This window comes from Solanum dulcamara, chromosome 3, assembly GCF_947179165.1.
Source record: "Solanum dulcamara chromosome 3, daSolDulc1.2, whole genome shotgun sequence".
NCBI lineage: Eukaryota > Viridiplantae > Streptophyta > Magnoliopsida > Solanales > Solanaceae > Solanum > Solanum dulcamara.
The window spans coordinates 71,259,475-71,277,999 of record NC_077239.1 but is presented as its reverse complement, the minus strand read 5'-3'; the positions used below and the strand labels follow the sequence as shown (position 1 = coordinate 71,277,999).

General features: G+C 29.9%; 1 protein-coding gene across 1 annotated transcript; it reads right to left on the bottom strand.

Annotated features, from left to right (window-relative positions):
- Positions 1 to 439: 439 nt before the first annotated feature.
- On the bottom strand, positions 440 to 8,101 carry LOC129882804 (sulfate transporter 3.1-like). Its single transcript, XM_055957258.1, has 12 exons — positions 7,623 to 8,101; positions 6,953 to 7,160; positions 5,852 to 6,023; positions 5,356 to 5,421; positions 4,855 to 4,968; positions 3,759 to 3,875; positions 2,910 to 3,036; positions 2,304 to 2,590; positions 1,654 to 1,844; positions 1,466 to 1,548; positions 937 to 1,013; positions 440 to 820 (listed from the first exon to the last, which is right to left on the bottom strand). Exons 1-12 carry the CDS (start codon positions 7,969 to 7,971, stop codon positions 638 to 640), a joined length of 1,974 nt encoding a protein of 657 aa, XP_055813233.1. The 5' UTR covers positions 7,972 to 8,101; the 3' UTR covers positions 440 to 637.
- Positions 8,102 to 18,525: the final 10,424 nt, after the last annotated feature.

Here is an 18,525-nt window from a genome sequence, read left to right as displayed (position 1 = left end):
AACCTCAGTTACTTTTGGACATGGATTTGGATCAAACCTGACTAGTCATATGCATATTTTTCTAGTGTGTAATTTTTTGAAGAAAGCAAAATCTCTCTCAAAAGAAAACAGAACTTTAGATTGCAACACAAGAGTGAAGAAAGTAGTAGAGTCAAATGTGAATGCCTGATCTCATGTTAGTTATTTCCATTATTATTAGTCTTTGCCTATTATTATTTCTTAGGTAACCTGACTTATCAAAAAATGCTATTTCTTAGGTCAAAAAAGTTATTTCTTAGGCTTCAAATTATACAATCATACAAATGGTCTCAAATAGATGGAGAAGCAGAAGATGGGCTTGTAGGTAAGTAAAAAATTTCTAGCAATCTTGAGAAGCTATATATAAATGTACAGGTAAAACACTTTCTTTAATTAGGCTTAATACCGTGTACATAAATGATGGAGAAAAAAAAACCCTTCAAACACTTTATGTGGAAGGTAATGTCTTATAGAATTTGGCCAATAACTCAAAGCTCAAATTAATAAGCCAATATGTTACACAGCCTTGTTATATATACTTAAATTCGATGCATCGCCTTTAACAACATACAAGTATATATACAAATCAAATAATTTAAATGTTGAAATTAAAGAGTTATCAAACATTATTGCTGAATGAAGCATCCGTGCCAGATTTTGGTTTGCAGGAGTGAAGCATGTAGTTACATGATTCTACAGCTTCCCCAACAGTTAGAAATATCCATTCTTGTCCTAATGTCTCTATGAATTTGGATTTGTTCAATTTTTTCATTACCTCTGCACCTGGATTTGCTAATACAAGCTGCAAGAATACAACAAAAAATCACCTAACATAATTATACTTTTGTTTCATATATATATAAATTATAATTAGCAACTCATAAATTGCAAAAGAATTTTCAAATTAAAGAGGCTAACCTTGAGATCTCTTCTATCAAGATTTTTCTTGACTTCTTCTAGCATGCTAATTCCGCTAGTATCAATGTTTCCTACAGCTGCACATGATCATATAACAAATATTAGTATGAGTTTAAGTTTTGTACAGTATCAGCGTATAATGTACCCTTAAGCTAAAATCAACCTATACATAATAGGTAATCTTCTTGTATGGTAACTCAAAAAATTAAAATGATCGAAAATCTACTATAGTCCGTAAATTACCTTGAGAGTTAAATATTCTTTATACTATAAGATATAACGTAGATTCTTTTAACATGCCCTTGTTTCCTTTCTACTTTACTTATAGATAACAAATATCAAACTTCAATTATTTTTTTCATATGATGTTTGCCTTGGTATCAATTTTGGGGCTTAATTTATCCGAATTCTCGCCATGTGAGACCCATTATTAGGGAAAACATTTCTTAATAGAATTTTTTTCATTCTCCAAGTCTCAAACTATCGTCTGTCGTGTCAAGTATAACCTATTCTTAATAGGTCAATTTACCTCCCATATCAAGTATAACATATTTTAATGTCTCCCCTGAAGATTTCAACTTGTCTTCCTCATCGTCAATCCACCTTGAGATCCTATAAAAAAAAGAAAAGGAAATAGAGTTCACAATTAATGTTTACATGAATAAAGAAGAGGATATGTAGTTTAATAGTAGATATTGTAGAGTTTAAAATAATTACCTTTCTCTTAAGTAGCTAGCATTGGTAAAGTAAATGGGTGCACCAAGGTCAAGTATGAGAACGCCCTCAACAGTGTCTGTATTAGGATATTGTTCAATATTTCTATAAATCTTAGAATCTGGAATGTTACCAAGTAATAGTGTTCTTGGCCTTGCTACATATAGTAACACCCTTAACAACGATAAAGCAACCTGCATTGGAATTATAGTTCATCACTTTTTATTTTGCACAGTGCTTAAAAAATCATAAATAAGAAGATAATTTTACCTAATAAATCAAGTTATTTATTAGGTAATTTTATGTTAATCTCTATGATAATCATTAATTAGAAATGGTAAAAAAATGATGATTAATCTGTTATCACACACTGCTAATATAAACAATCTTTACGTAGTCAATTTATACCTTGATGATGGACAGTTACAAAATTTAACACATATATATTGACATTCTAATTTCTATTTATACTTTACTTGTTGTAGAATGTAACAACGTGTTCTCTATTTTGTTGTCCAAGTAACTAATTTCATTTCTTATTACAATAGTTATCTTTTTTATTTATTATAATTGTGTAATAATTCTTTTTACTCTTAAATACCCTTTTTTAAATAAATAAATAAATTTAATCATGCAGACCAAGAAATACGTACAGCAATGACTAAGCCAATTTCGACACTGGCAAAGACAACGCCAAAGTATGCACTCATGCAGACCAAGAAATCAAATTTGTCGACATGCCATAGATGAATTGCAGCATTATAGTCGATGAGTCCCAGCATGGCTGAAACAATTATGGATGACAACACCACTAATGGTGTGTAGTGGAACAATGGCGTTAGCACCAATAGTGTAACCATGACTGCTATTGCCATGACTATGTTTGATACTGCTGTTTTGCATCCTGCGTTGAAATTCACCGCAGATCGCGAAAATGGACCTGTAGCAATATAATTTCAATTTTCTAATTAGCATCTTCATCAAATATACATATCTTCAAATCTGTAAAGCACGCTTCTTGTCATCATCGATCGCCAATAATTGTTCACTAAGATGGAAGCCTTTTTTATTTATTTATGTGTGTGTGTCTCTTTCTGCATTTATTTAATTTGCTACTCTTATGTGCATGTGTGTGTGTACTATGTGTTTGGGACATTAATTATATATGGTCCATACAATCACATGCACATATTGTTTTGTCATTATTTTGGGTAAAAGCAGCTTTCATGCAATAATAAAAAAAAGAGTTAGGAATTTACCAGTAGTGAGGTAGCAGGAAGTGCAAGAGCCAACTATGTTCATCATACCAAAAGCAATCATCTCTTTGTTTCCATCTATATTATAGTTCTTGTACATTGCAAAGCTTCTCCCCACTGCTATTCCTTCCTGTAAGAGAGAATTTTTGAATCTTGTCATCTTAAATTTAAAATATGTAGAATGTATCAAGTTATATTAAAAATATGTAGAATATATCAATCTATCTATTAATATTATGATGTTAAAAATGTTACGTGAAAAATTAAAATTAAAAAGTTGTTAATAAAAAGAAATGTAAAACAAACGAATTAAAACAAATAGAATATATTTATTTTATTTTTCTCATGAGATCATGATGAGTCAAAGAAAATCTTCATTTTTTAAACATAGTTAATACTAACAAGTGTATACTAGTACGTAGACAATCTTTTTGGTAACTATCGTTGAAAAGTCATCCAATCTTAAGTTCATGACACTACATATAGTATGAATTGACTACCTTTTAAAATTTTTTTTAGATCTTTTCATCCCTTTACTAATAAGGGTGAGCAATGTTCAATACAGGAACCTCCGTGTTTATGTTGCTCGAATTTTTGAAAATTATAAATGAATGCAACTTTATTTATTAACTATGCCCACCAAGTAAGTGTCATGTTCGATCATGGCTTCGCTCCGACTTAGCCATCCAAACCTCCTCATAGGTGGATATTGACTTTACCCAACAATAACTTATTAATAGCAAAAGTGTTCTACTAGTAAAGCAAATTTTAGGAGTAAAATTTGAGACAAATAATGGAAGTAAGAAGGTGGGGAAAGGAGGACAAAAACAAATAAAAGTGTAAAAAGCTTACAGCAAGAGAAATGACACCCGTGACTATGCCAGTTTTGATAGTAGTAGAAAGATAAGGTGCTCCAAATGACAAATCCGTTATCGACAATGGATTTAACCCTTTCTTCAGCTCCCCTATCTGTTCAATCACACAATAACATATCCAATTTAATTCACGTGTCCTTTAAACGATACTATTCTCAAATTATCACATGTCATTTTTTGTCTAATAAAAACAATTGAGTATCCCTAACTTAAAAATCCTGAATTGACTAAGGTGTCACTTTGGAATATAGGGATGTACATGACTAATTACGATAATATATCAACAAATATGAAACATTGGCTACAAAAATTGAAATTTCGTTGTATCTCAATTTCATTGTCATAATGATTTTTTATATTTTTTTTGAATGTTATATCTACTAACTTCTAGGAATTAAAAAAAAACATCATTTAGAAATGTCTACATCAAAATGTGAAAATAAAGATAATGGCAGCAATGATTCATACATATGATGGGCCAGTGGCATTTTAAATAAACATTTAATATGAGTAAGTCATAGCATTTGTAGGTTATCTATTTGGAGGCAACGTGTGTAATACTAAAACCACAAGAGTCATAATGCAACATCAACACTCCAAACTCAATAATCCAAATACTACCAGAACTAATAATATCACATCACCCCCCCAAACCATAGAGAGTGATTATGTTGCAAAAAATAGTATAATAGCTAAATCATAGTAGTTCACCAGTCAAATTAATCATCATCATGCCAAATTTCTTTCTAACTTTATATTATACCCCTTCTAGAAATTAAAGTATGCGTTTGGCATGGATTCTAAATAGTTTTCACTTAATTTCTAAATAGTTTTCACTTAATTTGAAATTTATGGAGTTGAATTTGACAATATATTTTTTTGTAAAAAATATTTAAAATAACGGTAATGCTTGTTTTTAAATATAATGAATTGAAAAATAGGTTATAAGGTATTTTGGATATTTGAAATTCTAATTTGCATGATCAGACACTATTTTTTAAATAAAATATTAAAAAAATAATTCTTATGGTCAAATAGGTCCAAAGAAAACGTAAAAAATTAAAGGTACTTACCACTTGAACGCCGTGATTTTCAGCGTGGGTGAAATAAACAAGAATAGTTCCCAGTATGACGGTTAACAATGGAGCCATTGCTGATACCCAGAAAAACTTGGGTCTTTTTTGGCTCTGCATGTATTGCATTTACACATTACAATTCTATATAGTAAATTACTTTACGGTACTATGCCATCTGATTCAAAATATTTTAAAACTTGGGTATATGGATTATAAAATTCACCTACTCCTAATAATTTGGAAAGATTTTGACCAAAATACCCTTAATTATGTGCTTCTCAAATGCTTTGAAAGTGACGTATACATCATTGAATTAGGAAAGAATCAAGGGTAAGTTTGAGAAAAATAATTATTAAATAGTACCTTTTTAATTTTTGTAAAACAACCATTATTTTGAAACTATTTTTAAAAGCGAAATATTTATTATTTTGGATCGAAAGGACAAATTAATATATATACAGATTATGCCATAAAAGGTCAAAGTTAGCGGTAACTTACGAAGAATCTAGCCGCAAGCAGGTAGAAGAGGAAACAGAAACCCAACACCGCACTTTGCCATCGCCACTGCAATAATTATTTTGTTGTTACGTAAAAAAATTCAGTATATCAAATACGATGTTTGATTACTAATTTATAGTCTTTTATAACTAAAATATATATAAATTATGAATTAATTTATGTATTATTTTGAATATGATATGTAAAAAAAATAATAATTAATATATAAATAACTAAATCATTCATAATTCATTCATAAATTACTGATACTTAAATAACTCTAACTAACCACCAAACCAAAAACCAAAAATACCTACCACTTGACATTTCAAGTGTGATTCTGACGTGTCTAATTTGACAACAACATTTTCACCTTCCTAATTTGATGACATTCAAGGGTAACACCGACGTATTATATATAACAAGGTAATTAAATCATAATGATATTTTTAAAAAAAAATAATATCGATGTCTGTAACTTAAATCAAATATATACCTGATGTGTTTGGGTAAAAACGGAACGCAAAACAGAAACAATATCAGTGGACTGAGTGAAATGGTCAAGACCAAGTATTCCCTTCAGCTGTTGGAGTATCACAACTGTGGCTGCTCCTCCCATGAATCCCACTATTGTAGCATGAGATAGAAAATCCACTATGAATCCCAGCCTGTAAAATAGGAGAAGAGCATCTCAAAATATAGGGCAAAAGATGTTACGTTTTCACTCTCTTCCGGAATTCATCACATGTCGGGTCTGAGAGCAGTGAGATGGGTGACTGTATTTAATTACTCAACTACGTCACCTTAATCAATATTGCTTATTCTAGAGAAAAAAATATAGTTGTAATTAAACATCAATCAGAGTTTAAGTTTTGTATATTAACAGCAAATAAATATATATATATATATATATATATATATATATATATATATATATATAATCAAGTACTTTTTAGGTAATTATCGATAAATCCCTTAATAATTAAGCATTAATGATTAATTTCATCAAAATGATAATTAACCTGTTATTACAAGTTGAAATTTAATGATAATTTGAAAAAAAATCATTACCTGTAACTTAATTTCGATGATTGATTATTACGTTTTGATGGTAAAAAGGAGAATACAACAAAAGGACAAGTAAAACGGAAGAAAGGTCACTGGAATATTACTCTCTTTTGTCACTATTTACGTGGTATTATTCGAATTTCAAAATCAAATAATTTTTTTCATATTTTCATTTTTTTTTAATGTTTTTTAAATATATCAAATTAATTATTATGGATTATAATAGTTTTGAAGTAGTTTCCTAATATATAAATTTTCTTTCAAAAAATACTCCTATTCACTTTTACTTGTTTATTAATTCAAAAATAAATTTTTATTTTTACTTATCACTTTTTCATGTTTTACTCTTAACATTAGTTACTTATTTTCAAAATTATTTTCTAAAATCTAATATTAAACATCAATTAATAGAAATAGCTAGAATGGTAAAATAACCATGTCAACCATTGTTTTTCTAAGAGGTGTGTCAGATCTAAATGTAATAAGTAAAAATAAATGGAATGAGTATAAAAATTACTGAATAAATTACCTGAAAATGCCAAGTGCGGCTTCAAATACACCGGAAAAGAATGTGGCGGTTAATGCAAGATGAAGATAAAGTGTTGGATTTTCAGTTGGACTAACTTCCTCTCCTAACATTGAACCAATGAGAAGTGATGCAACAGCAACTGTCCCAACTGCTAAATCTCTTGAACTTCCCATTACTGCGTACACTAATGCCGGAACAAAACTAGAATCTGTACTCAAAAAAAAAAAAAAACATCAGTTGAGGTACTTACATTATCTGTCGTGTTCCTCTCGTATATATACGTTCTTAAAATATAATACTTTTTCTGTGTTAATTTGTTTGTCCTGTTTTAATTAGATACGGAAGTTAAGAAAGTAAAAAAAATATTATTGCATTCAAATTTAAAGCTATGTCAAATATACCAAAATACATTTAATCATGTAGTCTTAAACATGTTACGTGAAAAAATGTAATTAAAGAGTTGTAACGGACTAAAAAGAAAAGTCGGACAAACAAATTGAATTTCTCTTTTGTTTATGTGTTATCTGTGCATGATTAAGGTGTTTATAATTTCCAAGAACAATTACTACTAAGAGTAAAATGGAAAAAATATAATTAATTTTGTCTTGAATTTCTAAAGTGATAACTGTCATTAAAAATCACGAGGCACGGAAAGAGTAGTATGACTTACATAGGCCAAGAATAGGTGGCAAATTGGCAAGTTTGGCATAGCTAATTCCCTGAGGAATGGCAAGACTGGCTATAGTAATCCCAGAAATAAGATCAGATTTAAAGAAATGAAGAGTGTATCGAGGACCCCATTCAAAAATTGGGAAAAAATATTGAACCCCAAGAATCAATTTCTTGAGAGGTGTTTGATTCTTGAATTGCCTAAGTGGATCATCTGGAAACAATGTTTCTTTTACAGTATTATTTAGAGACTTGAAAAATGGTTGTGGTGGTGGGATTTCAACTTTGTGTTTTTTTCTGTTTTCCCTCTTCATTGATGATGAATACTCATCATTATCTGCGTTACCCATTAATAAAGAGCACTGTTATTTCTAAACAAGATAGTTATTTATTTGGCTATAATTGGACTACAAGGGTGGGTGCTTTATATAGAGAGAAAAATGAATACATTTCTTTTCAGGTGCACTAAGGGTACTTACTTCTATTTCAGCGTTAACTGCTACAAAGCTGGATTTTTAACAGCTGGTAGCGCACGATTCCACTTTTCAATCTACGTTTTGTTAGAAAAACCGTCTTGAGTTAAAAGGTGGATGATAATTTAAATTATCAAATAGATTTATTGACTTATTGGTATTGAATTAACGATTGAGAAACGATTTGAAATTTTATAATTAATGACTTAAAGGTATGGGGGCGGGCATGATGTACTCATTTTTCTTATAGTGTTAATCAATTAAGAATTATCACATTCTTTTTTGATCTTTTTTTCATAGAATCCTAGAATAACTCGCAGCTGCTATAACCTTTGTCACAGCCTCTGTCCTTCGGGTGCACACTGAATGATCTATTTTTGAGGTTGAGTTTAGCAATTTTTTTTATATTAAATAGGATAAGTAAATATACTTCAATTTTTGTCTATTGACTAATTTTATCCCAAATTATATTATAGAATTAAATATATCTCTATCCGTATCAAAGTTAATAAAAATATTCCTTTTTTTAATGTTTTTCCACTATGGCAAGATGAGATTCCACGTGGCATTTTTGGGTGAGGTGAATGCTACTTCAATACCAGACTTTTTCTCTTTTTACATTTCAAATTTAGTCCTTCTTCCTTAAATAACTTTTATTAATTAATTTTTTTATCTATTAAAAAAATTGAAATATTCAAATGCATTTCCTCTTGTGCAATTTTTGAGGAGAGATAAATAAAAATGTGTATCTAGAAGAAGAAGTTATCAAAATGAGCATAAGTGCCGACAAGCAGGAGTCAATTTTGACTCAATAAGTTTAGGTGATTAGCTATATATGCCTCATGTCACATGTGTTATCACTTTAGTTCCAAGTTCCAATCATTACAATAACAACAACGATTCAGTGAAATTCCAATCGTTATGAACCAAATTTCACAATTAAATTTGTTTGACATTTAATTGTCACAATTGAATTTATCAGGAATAATTATTATTTATTTATTTATTATATTGTCTAATTTAATTGGTCCAAATTTAAATTCTTCTCAAATAAATAATAAAAATTATATATGATCCATATTTTAACACAATATGCTTGAAAAAATATTCAAAAATTTATTAATTTCATGATATATTCCCATTTGACCAATTTTAAATCAACTCCCGATTTATTATAACCCCTCATAATTAGGAATTCAACTAAAATCAATACATGCACCGTCTGATTGTCCTTTAAATTTTTTATTATTTTGATTAATATAAAATCTTCTATCAATTATCCACATATATTGTTCATTTCCTCTTCTTTTTTTTTTTAAATTCATTATTCTTAATTAGGATATCAGGGGCTCAAACTTATATGTTCATATTCATTTAATTTGTATCATTATCATGATGGGGTGGAGATGGGGATATGAGAAAAATTTAATTTCATTCTTTTATTTTGAATATTGGGTGCACACAAAAGAAAAATACAATATACGTAATAGCTGCATAATTAAATCATCTTCTATTGAACTAATTATTTCTATATGAACGTTGCTGCTATTTTCCTTCTTTTTTCTCCCTTATTTTGTCATAAGTTAAAAAAAATATTAAAATGATGGATAAGACCCCCCAAAAAATGGCGTAGAGAGTAGAGGTCTAATCTTTTTTTATATTTTTAATTTACTATGGAATCCAAAATTAGGTCAATCATATGAGCTCATATATTAAGTAATTTTAAATTATTTTAACTAAAATGGGCCTCAAATGTCCTTAAACTACGAGATTTGGGACAATATTGCCCTTCATCCACCTTATGAGTGTGGACCATTAAAAATAAGGGTATTTTTGAGCCAAAATATTAACGTCAAAGGTATTTTTGAGTCAAAAGGTAGATAGAGGGTAATTTTGTACTAATTCAAATAGTTGAAGGACATTTTATGCCCTTCTCTGAATTAAAAATAAAAAACAAGAATTATATTCAGCACCTCTATTTCATCATAAATGTGAATTGTTTAGTACCGTATCATTTATTCTCTTCAACTCATCAACAAAGATCGTGATGGAGTATAAATATACTTTTATTTTTAATTAAAGATCTCAAATTTAAGCCATACTTGATATGGGATAGCTTTTATTAAAAAGAATTTTAACTAAACTTTTCAACAAGAATCTGAATTTAATCATAAATCAGAAATGAAATTAGGTTCGACTTCTTTTAATTGTAGCAACTCAATTTTATCCCTAACTTCTTAATATGCAAAATTTTGATCATGTGTTAGTCCAAAATGACTACTATTTTGGATGCATATGCTAGGGGGAAAGGTGACATTATTTTGAGAACTTGAACACATCAAATGATAGCTTATTTAGGATCCCAAATAAGGTGAGAGTTTTGTTAGATGTAACTACTTTTATATTAATTAAAGTTGGCTCATTTTGGGTATATATATTTCTAATTAATCAAATAGTAATATTACAAATACAAGTAGTTTGTAATAGTTGAATGGCATCAAATATTGCATAGCTTGAAATTGAACTTAATTATAAAACACGTCTTCCTTAATTAAATATCCTAGTTAGTAGTTGATTTTGATGGTCAACATTATAGAATTTGGGAGGTCGAATTACTTTTTGGATAATTTGTCTATTGGGATAAAAAAAACTAAATCATCAATCGTAATTTTTAACCTTATTATTTTACTAATTAAGTGCTTACCTTTTTTTAAAAAAAATAAAAAATGAACTTTTCAGGAATTAATACTACTTATTCTAGAAGAGATGGTCATCAAAAATAACTCAAAATACCAAATTGGGAAGAAAGGAATATCATTACTCTTGCACCAAAATAACACTAGTATAATTATTTACGTCAAAGTGGAACTTCTTTGATACTATTATGGACTTATCAACCAAATTACTCCCCCTATTTTAAAATAATTGAATTGTTGGGTGTTTCATACTCTTTAAGAAAAAATATTAAGATATTAATTGGACATTGCTTTTCATTTTTGCCCTTATTAATTATTGTCAAATTACTTTTTAGAATGACTATACATTAATTAAAGTTTCTTGAACTCATCACATAGGAAATCCAAATGAAGGGTAAAAATGGAGGAACATTCTAAAATTATTCTGTATGAATGAACAATTAAGTTAATATGAAATATGAAAAAATTAGGAAAAATTACCTAAATACACAACTTATTTTATCATATTCTCTAAAATTTCCTATCATTTGAGAAAATTATAAAATTCTTACTCTCTCTTATTCTTTGATACATCACTGTACGTGATGTATCGGGAAATTGGATACATTACTTTACGTGTTGTATCAGTCGGATACATCACTTTGCTCGGTGTATTGGTCGGATACATTATGTACGTTGGATACATCACTTTACATGATGTATCATGATGTACGTGATATATCCGAAAGTGATCAAAGAGAAGGGTTCGGATAATTTTTAAAAGAATAGGAATAAAGTGTAATTAGGAAGAATCACTATGGGGTTTAGGTAAAATTTATAAAAAATTATCTAACAATTTAATTATTTTAAAATGAAAAAAATAATAATAACTGATTTAAAACAATTATTAGAATAAAATCAAACCAATTATTGTTACAAATAAAATACAAGGGATCATTATTAAAGTCATAACATTATTGATTCTGAATTAATGACTAAGTTTAGGATAAACATAAAAGAAAGGTAATATTGTTCAGACAAGAAGTAGACAAAAAGTTTTCATATTCATGCATTCATAGAGAAAAAAGTCTGAACTCTGTATCAGTCAATGAAATTAAATTTTGATTTATCTATATTACGACAAAACCGGACAATAATATCTATTAGTTCCAATAAAGCTTTCTTAAGCATGTTTTTATTTGGCATTAGAGAAAATAGCCAAAAGACCTTTTAATTTATATTTGAATTTTTAACTACACAACTTGATTTTATAGAAATTTTATTACTCTTTGAACTATTTAAAATTGAAATAATTATACCTTTAAAAAGCAATAACAACATTTATGTTGACCAGTGAATTGTACACGTTTGACATGTGGAAATTTGATTAATTTATTTTTTAAAAGTTTTTTTATAATAATTCTTTTCCCTTTCCCCTTTCTCCTATATTTCCCCCGTTTCTTCAAATTCCTAAAGTAATTGCACCTTTATTGTAAATATCAAAGTCCATCGGAGTTGGCTTGTGAGGAACAAAGATGAATAGTGATAGCTCGCCAGAGAACCTGAATGAGAAACTAAAAAAAGTGAGGGGAAAGGAACGAGATAGGAGGAACGGAGGAGTGGGATTGTCATTAATGGAGGTCAACTGAGACGAGTACTCCTCTTAGGGAAGATGAGGAAGAGCCGATGATGCATTTCATGTCATCATCGGCGGCGTCAAATTTGAAGAGAAAAGGGTTATTCACCATCTATTGAACAATTAATGAAATTGATAACATGTGGATTCTAAGATGTAGTTGATTGATTGAGATTTGAGACAAGAAAAAAAAAATCTCGTTTGGGGGTTCAATTGAATTTTATGTAAACACAATTTGATTTTTTTCAAATTTGATCAAATCCTTTTAGGGTGATATAATTAAATACATGTCATTTTATCTATAATTGATTTGATTGATTTTAAATATTTTTTTATATGAGAGTTTAAAAACTTGTGTGAGATTAACAATGGTGAAGATGTTGGTGACAATGGCGACTTAGAGATGGTGAATGGTGAAGGAATTTGGTCTTTGTTGCTATGAAGAAGAAAGACAATAAATAAGGGAAAAATAATAATTTAAAATACACATATTTATGAAAAGAGATATTGAAAATAAAGTTTTAATATTTGTTATTTTGTGCTCACTTTCTCAAAGAGCGTGAAATACACTAACCTTGTCAGCTAAGCATTTAGAGAGATAACAATTTCAATTTTAAACACTCTGGGAGGTAATAGGTCTCTCGTGAAATAAAGTGTGTAATTAAAAATCCGAGTATAAGTTAAGAAGACTTTTGGCTATTTTCTCTTTGGCATTATATTACGTGGTTCTTAATTAAAGGGCCGACGAAAACCTAACAATTAAAGAAATAAGACAAATATTGATAACGTATACGCCTCCAATACAAATCAAATTACACTGTTATTCGGGTGAGTCCAAAATTTCAAAGTTTATAAGTTTTCATAGCCATCTCAAATTCATAAATATATATAATTGAGTTTTTATCAATTTTTTTTTATAAATATTTAATAATTTTTTTAATACATATGTACATATTGGACCGAAACTACTTGATTCAAAGGAACATATATTTGCCCTCGACTAATTTTTATGTCAAACTTTATAATTTAATTTTTAATGTTAGGCATGAATAATTTTAAAATGAACTATGGTGGATGATTGGAATTTCTTCATCATTAATTAGAGATATTGAGTTCGAATTTTAAAAATAAAGTTGAAAGCACCACCTTAAGATATGGACCTTGCGCTACGTGAAGTCGAACTCCAATGCGTATATACTGCATAATTTAAAAACAAACATGACACATGGCCGTATTAGATGATGACACGCAAAAGGTAACAATAACAGTAATGTTACACAAGAAGCAGATGGTATGATTCATCTGGTAGGAATACAACCGGACTAAGGCTTGAGCGCTAGGCGGCAGAATCATTAAAAGGCACCAACCATTATGAAACTGCCTCGGAGGCATTACTCTCACTCTTCAATGTCATGATTTAACGCGAGTTAAGAGAGAATAATCCTCGGTCATCATATTCTGAAAAATATCTCTATAAAAGTAGTATAATCATCACATTGTACATCGTCAAATTCCATTATTGAATATTTGATTTTTTTCTCTAGCAATAATATATTTATCAACTTAGTATTGGGAAAGATAAGCACAAATAAAGGTGCATGACAGAACAATAGCGGAAGAAAACTCAAATCTAAACTTTTTCTTCTATTTGAAACAAGAGGAGGCAAATCAATTCAAGCATAAACAATATTTGAGGTAGCAAGCATATCACCAAAATAAATATAGCAAGGCAAAATTAAATCAATATTATGAGACACCAAGAAACTACGGGACTAAAAGCTCCACTATAATCAACAAGAGTTACAAAAGTGTTCTCCAAAATGGTCATCAAAGAAGTGTCAAACAATGAGCAACAACAACTACAAGATAGCACCAAAGAACTAGAGAAGAAATGAGTAAAACCATAAAAAATGCAACTACTGTTCACGAGCTAAAATCTGGAGCTACAGAACTCCTAATCCACTTCTGTCAGTTCCCAATCAAAGATTAAGTTGAAAGGAACAAACTTTTCAAAAATCAGCTCAATCGGACAAAAAACAAAATGAGAATCGCAATTTGAAAATGGTTGCTAGGGCTTGTGCGAAAATCTACACTTTCTCACTTTTGTCTCTATTGTGGTTGCTTATCTCTCTTGTGAATAATGAAAATAAGACCTAGAAAAGTCTTATATATGCACCATAAGAATTGGGTTTATAGGTAAAAAAACTTTTATTTAATGTCAATTACTTAAATAATATAATATATAACATTAATTATGAATTTTAATACATGTTTTATTTTTACTAAAAATAAAATACTTTTCTTATTCGAAATAACAAAAAAGAAATAAAAGTATTCTTCTCTTTCTTTCTTTCTCTCTCCCCTTCTTTCTTTTTATCCTGAACGTTTTTCCCCTCTCTCTCTCTCTCTCTCTCTCTCTCTCTCTCTCTCTCTCTCTCTCTTTCCCTATCTTTCTCTTTCATCATCTCTCTCCTTCCTCTTTTTCTTTTCTTTTCTTTTCTTTCTCTTTTTTCATTTTTTTAAAAATAATTAATTATTTTAATTTAAAATATGATTTTGAATTAAATATTACAAAAATGATGATTTTACTATTTTTAAAATTAAATAATTTTTTATGTAAATACATATATAATTCATTTCTAACCCAATAAAAGAAATAAAAATAAACGATAATTGTAATACATTTTCAATTCGAATATATTATAGATATTATAGACACGTTTCAATTCACATGGTGAATAAATAACTAAAATATTTTTAATATAATAATATATTTTGTTAATAAGAGAAAAAAATAAAAAATAATTATAATAGATTTTGAATTCAATATATTATATTATAGGCATGTTTCAATGCAAATGGTGAATATATAACTCAAACATTTTTAATACAATAATATATTTTAGTATCGTTAATAAGAAAAAAATAAAATAATTATATATTTGTTAACTCAATACATTATACATATTATAGGCATGTTTCAATGCATGTGATGAATAAATAACTAAAATATTTTTAATACAAATATATTATAAGTATTATGTGTGAATTTCAAATATTCCAGTACTATTCAAATCAATTTACATTGTTAGAAATATATTATATTTATTGAAATAACAACAATCGAATTCATAACAATGTATAATATTGAATTCTAATTATAATATATTTTGAATTCAATATATTATGCATATTATAAGAATGTTTCAATGCACGTGGTGAATATATAACTAAAATATTTTTAATATAATAATATATTCCGTTAATAAGAGAAAAAAATAAAAAATAATTATAATAGATTTTGAATTCAATATATTATAATTAAAATGTGGTGAATATATAATTAAAATATTTTTAATATAAATGTATTATAAGTATTATGTATGAATTTAAAATATTTTGGTACTATTTAAATTATTTTAAAATTAGAATAATTAATTATTATTTTTAAAAGAGAGGGAAGGGAAGAGAAAGAGAAAGAGAAAAATGGGGAAAAAAAAGAGGAGGAGGAGACTAGGGGTGGGCGTTCGGTATTCGGTTCGGTATTTTCAAAATTTAGATTTGATAATTCGGTAATCGGTAATTCAAAGTATATACCAAATACCGAACTTTCAAACTTCGGTTCGGTAATTCGGTAATCGATAAATAAAAATTCGGTTCGGTACGGTATTCGGTAATACCCAAATTTCTGCATCTTATAAGATGAACACAAATGCAAGCACTTTTTTTTACAAGATAAGTAGCCACAAACCATCTTAAAATAAAACCTAAAACTAAAAGGCAACAACAGGCAACAACAACAAAGTGCTTCAGCCTTCAGCTGCAACACACAACAACTAACAACAATACAACATAAGCTGCAAGCCTGCAACAATACACCAAGCAACAGCACACTACACACACCACCACCACCTCCTGCAGCAGCTCCCTACAACACCTGCAGACTGCACTGCAGCAACAATAAGCCAATAATTGGCAGGAGCTTGGCAGGAGCAACAACAGTCAACAGCACCTGCAACAACATACAACATGCAGCAACAGCTACAACATGCAACAACAGCTACACACAATAACAACTAACAACATAAGCTGCAATAAGCTGCAAGCCTGCAACACTACACCCAGCACTGCCAGCAGCAGCACACTACACACTACACACAACACCTCCTGCAGCAGGTCCCTACAACAGCCACCAAAACAAGCAACAACCAGCAACAACAACACCTGCAGTACACCTGCAGCAGCAATAAGCCAATAATTGGCAGGAGCAACACAACAACAGTCAACAGCATACAACATGCAACAACAACAACAAAATGATTCAGCTGCAACACACAACAACAACAAACAACATAAGCTGCAACACTACCTGCAGCAGCAGCACACTACACACAACACCACCATTGCTTATCAGTAAAGTTCCCCTTTGAAATTTCTTTTGGGGCATGATCATTTTTTTAATGCCTTCCAATATTAGCATTCTATTTCCTTGTTGGTGATTTTGAACATGATCCAATACAACAGCCACAGCTTCAGGTCGAACAACACTGTGACAATGTTCTTCAGGAAGATACAAGTCTTGACGATTTTTTGAATTTGAGCTTGTTGATGGTGATTCGAGGCACTCTATATAGCTTGGAAGCTTCATAACACCTTGATGAGTCTTTTGGAATTGGTCTCTTGCCAATTGGTTCACCGGAGCTCCGGCACCACCAAAGTCGTCTTGACGACTTTTTGAATTTGAACTTGTTTGTGGAGATTCGAGACATGTGTTATAATTAGAAACCTTCTCCACACTGTTACGCACCTTTTGGTATTGGTCTTGGATGAAATGGGTCGCCGGAGCTCCGGCGACTCCATTGTTGTCAGAGCTCAAGGGGATATTAGAAGAGTGTGGCAATGATTCGAGGTGGCGCACATGGCTGGGAAGATGGGAAACAGCTTGAGGAACATTTTGGCATTCATCTTGTGCGATTTGACTCGCCGTAGCTCCGGCGCCGATGACCAATTGTTCGCCGGCGTTGAGTTTACCGGAGATTTTTGTTCCCGGAGGGGCGCCATGTCCTTGCGAACAAAGCCTAGGTGGTGCGATGTCTCTAATGTCGCCGGAGGTGACTGGAAATTGAAGGCGCACTGGCAGAAATGAAGAACTGAAGAAGAAGAAGATGTGAAGAACAAAGAAATGAGAAGAAGAGAAAGTGAGAAGCAGAAATAAAGAATAACATTTAACCCTAGCTAAATGGATTTTTGTTGTAATCTTGTAATGTTGTTGGACTGGGCTGTTGTTATTGGGTTAGCGATTTGGGCTGAATTAAAATATTTCATAAAGGGCTTAGGCCCAACACATATAATAGACTATTAATAGTGGACTAGTCATATTAATTACGGTATTCGGTATTTACCGAAATACCGAACGGGAAAAAATTAAATACCGAAACCGAATACCGAAATTGTGGACTTTTGGTACCGATTACCGAACCGAATTACCGAATACCGAATACCGAAATACCGAAATAGCCGGTTTGGTTCGGTACTTCGGTTTTCGGTATTTTATGCTCAGCCCTAGAGGAGACAACGCAGGTGAGAAAGAAAGAGAAAAATGGAGAAAAAAAGAGAAGAAGGGAAAGAGAGAGAGAAGTAATAGAGTGATTTTAGTTATTAATTAAGATAAATAGACTATAGATCGTAATAAAAAAAAGTATTGCTATAGATTGTAATAAAAAAAATACAAGAATAATTACGTGAGAGCAGTATCAAATTGAAACAAATTCTAAATATTAGATATGACTTCAAAATAACATAGGGGCAAGATTGCTAGTGAGACGATGGGATTAATCTAATATATGACTATTTAGGGATATATGACAAAATAGTTATGAAGTAGTTTGTTTGAATTTGGTCTTCGTGTCGAACTTAATCACGTCTATTATTTTTCCCAAAAAAAAAACATAGAAAGAAGTAATAAAAATAAAAGAAAGAGAGGAGTCGAAATTTGAAAAAAAAATATATAAAAAATGGCGGCTGCGAAAACAAGTTCAAACTCAAGATTAGGCCATGCATATATTTTTTTCAAATATTATCTCTTTTTAGCTTCAATTTAAAATAGAGAATTCAAGATTG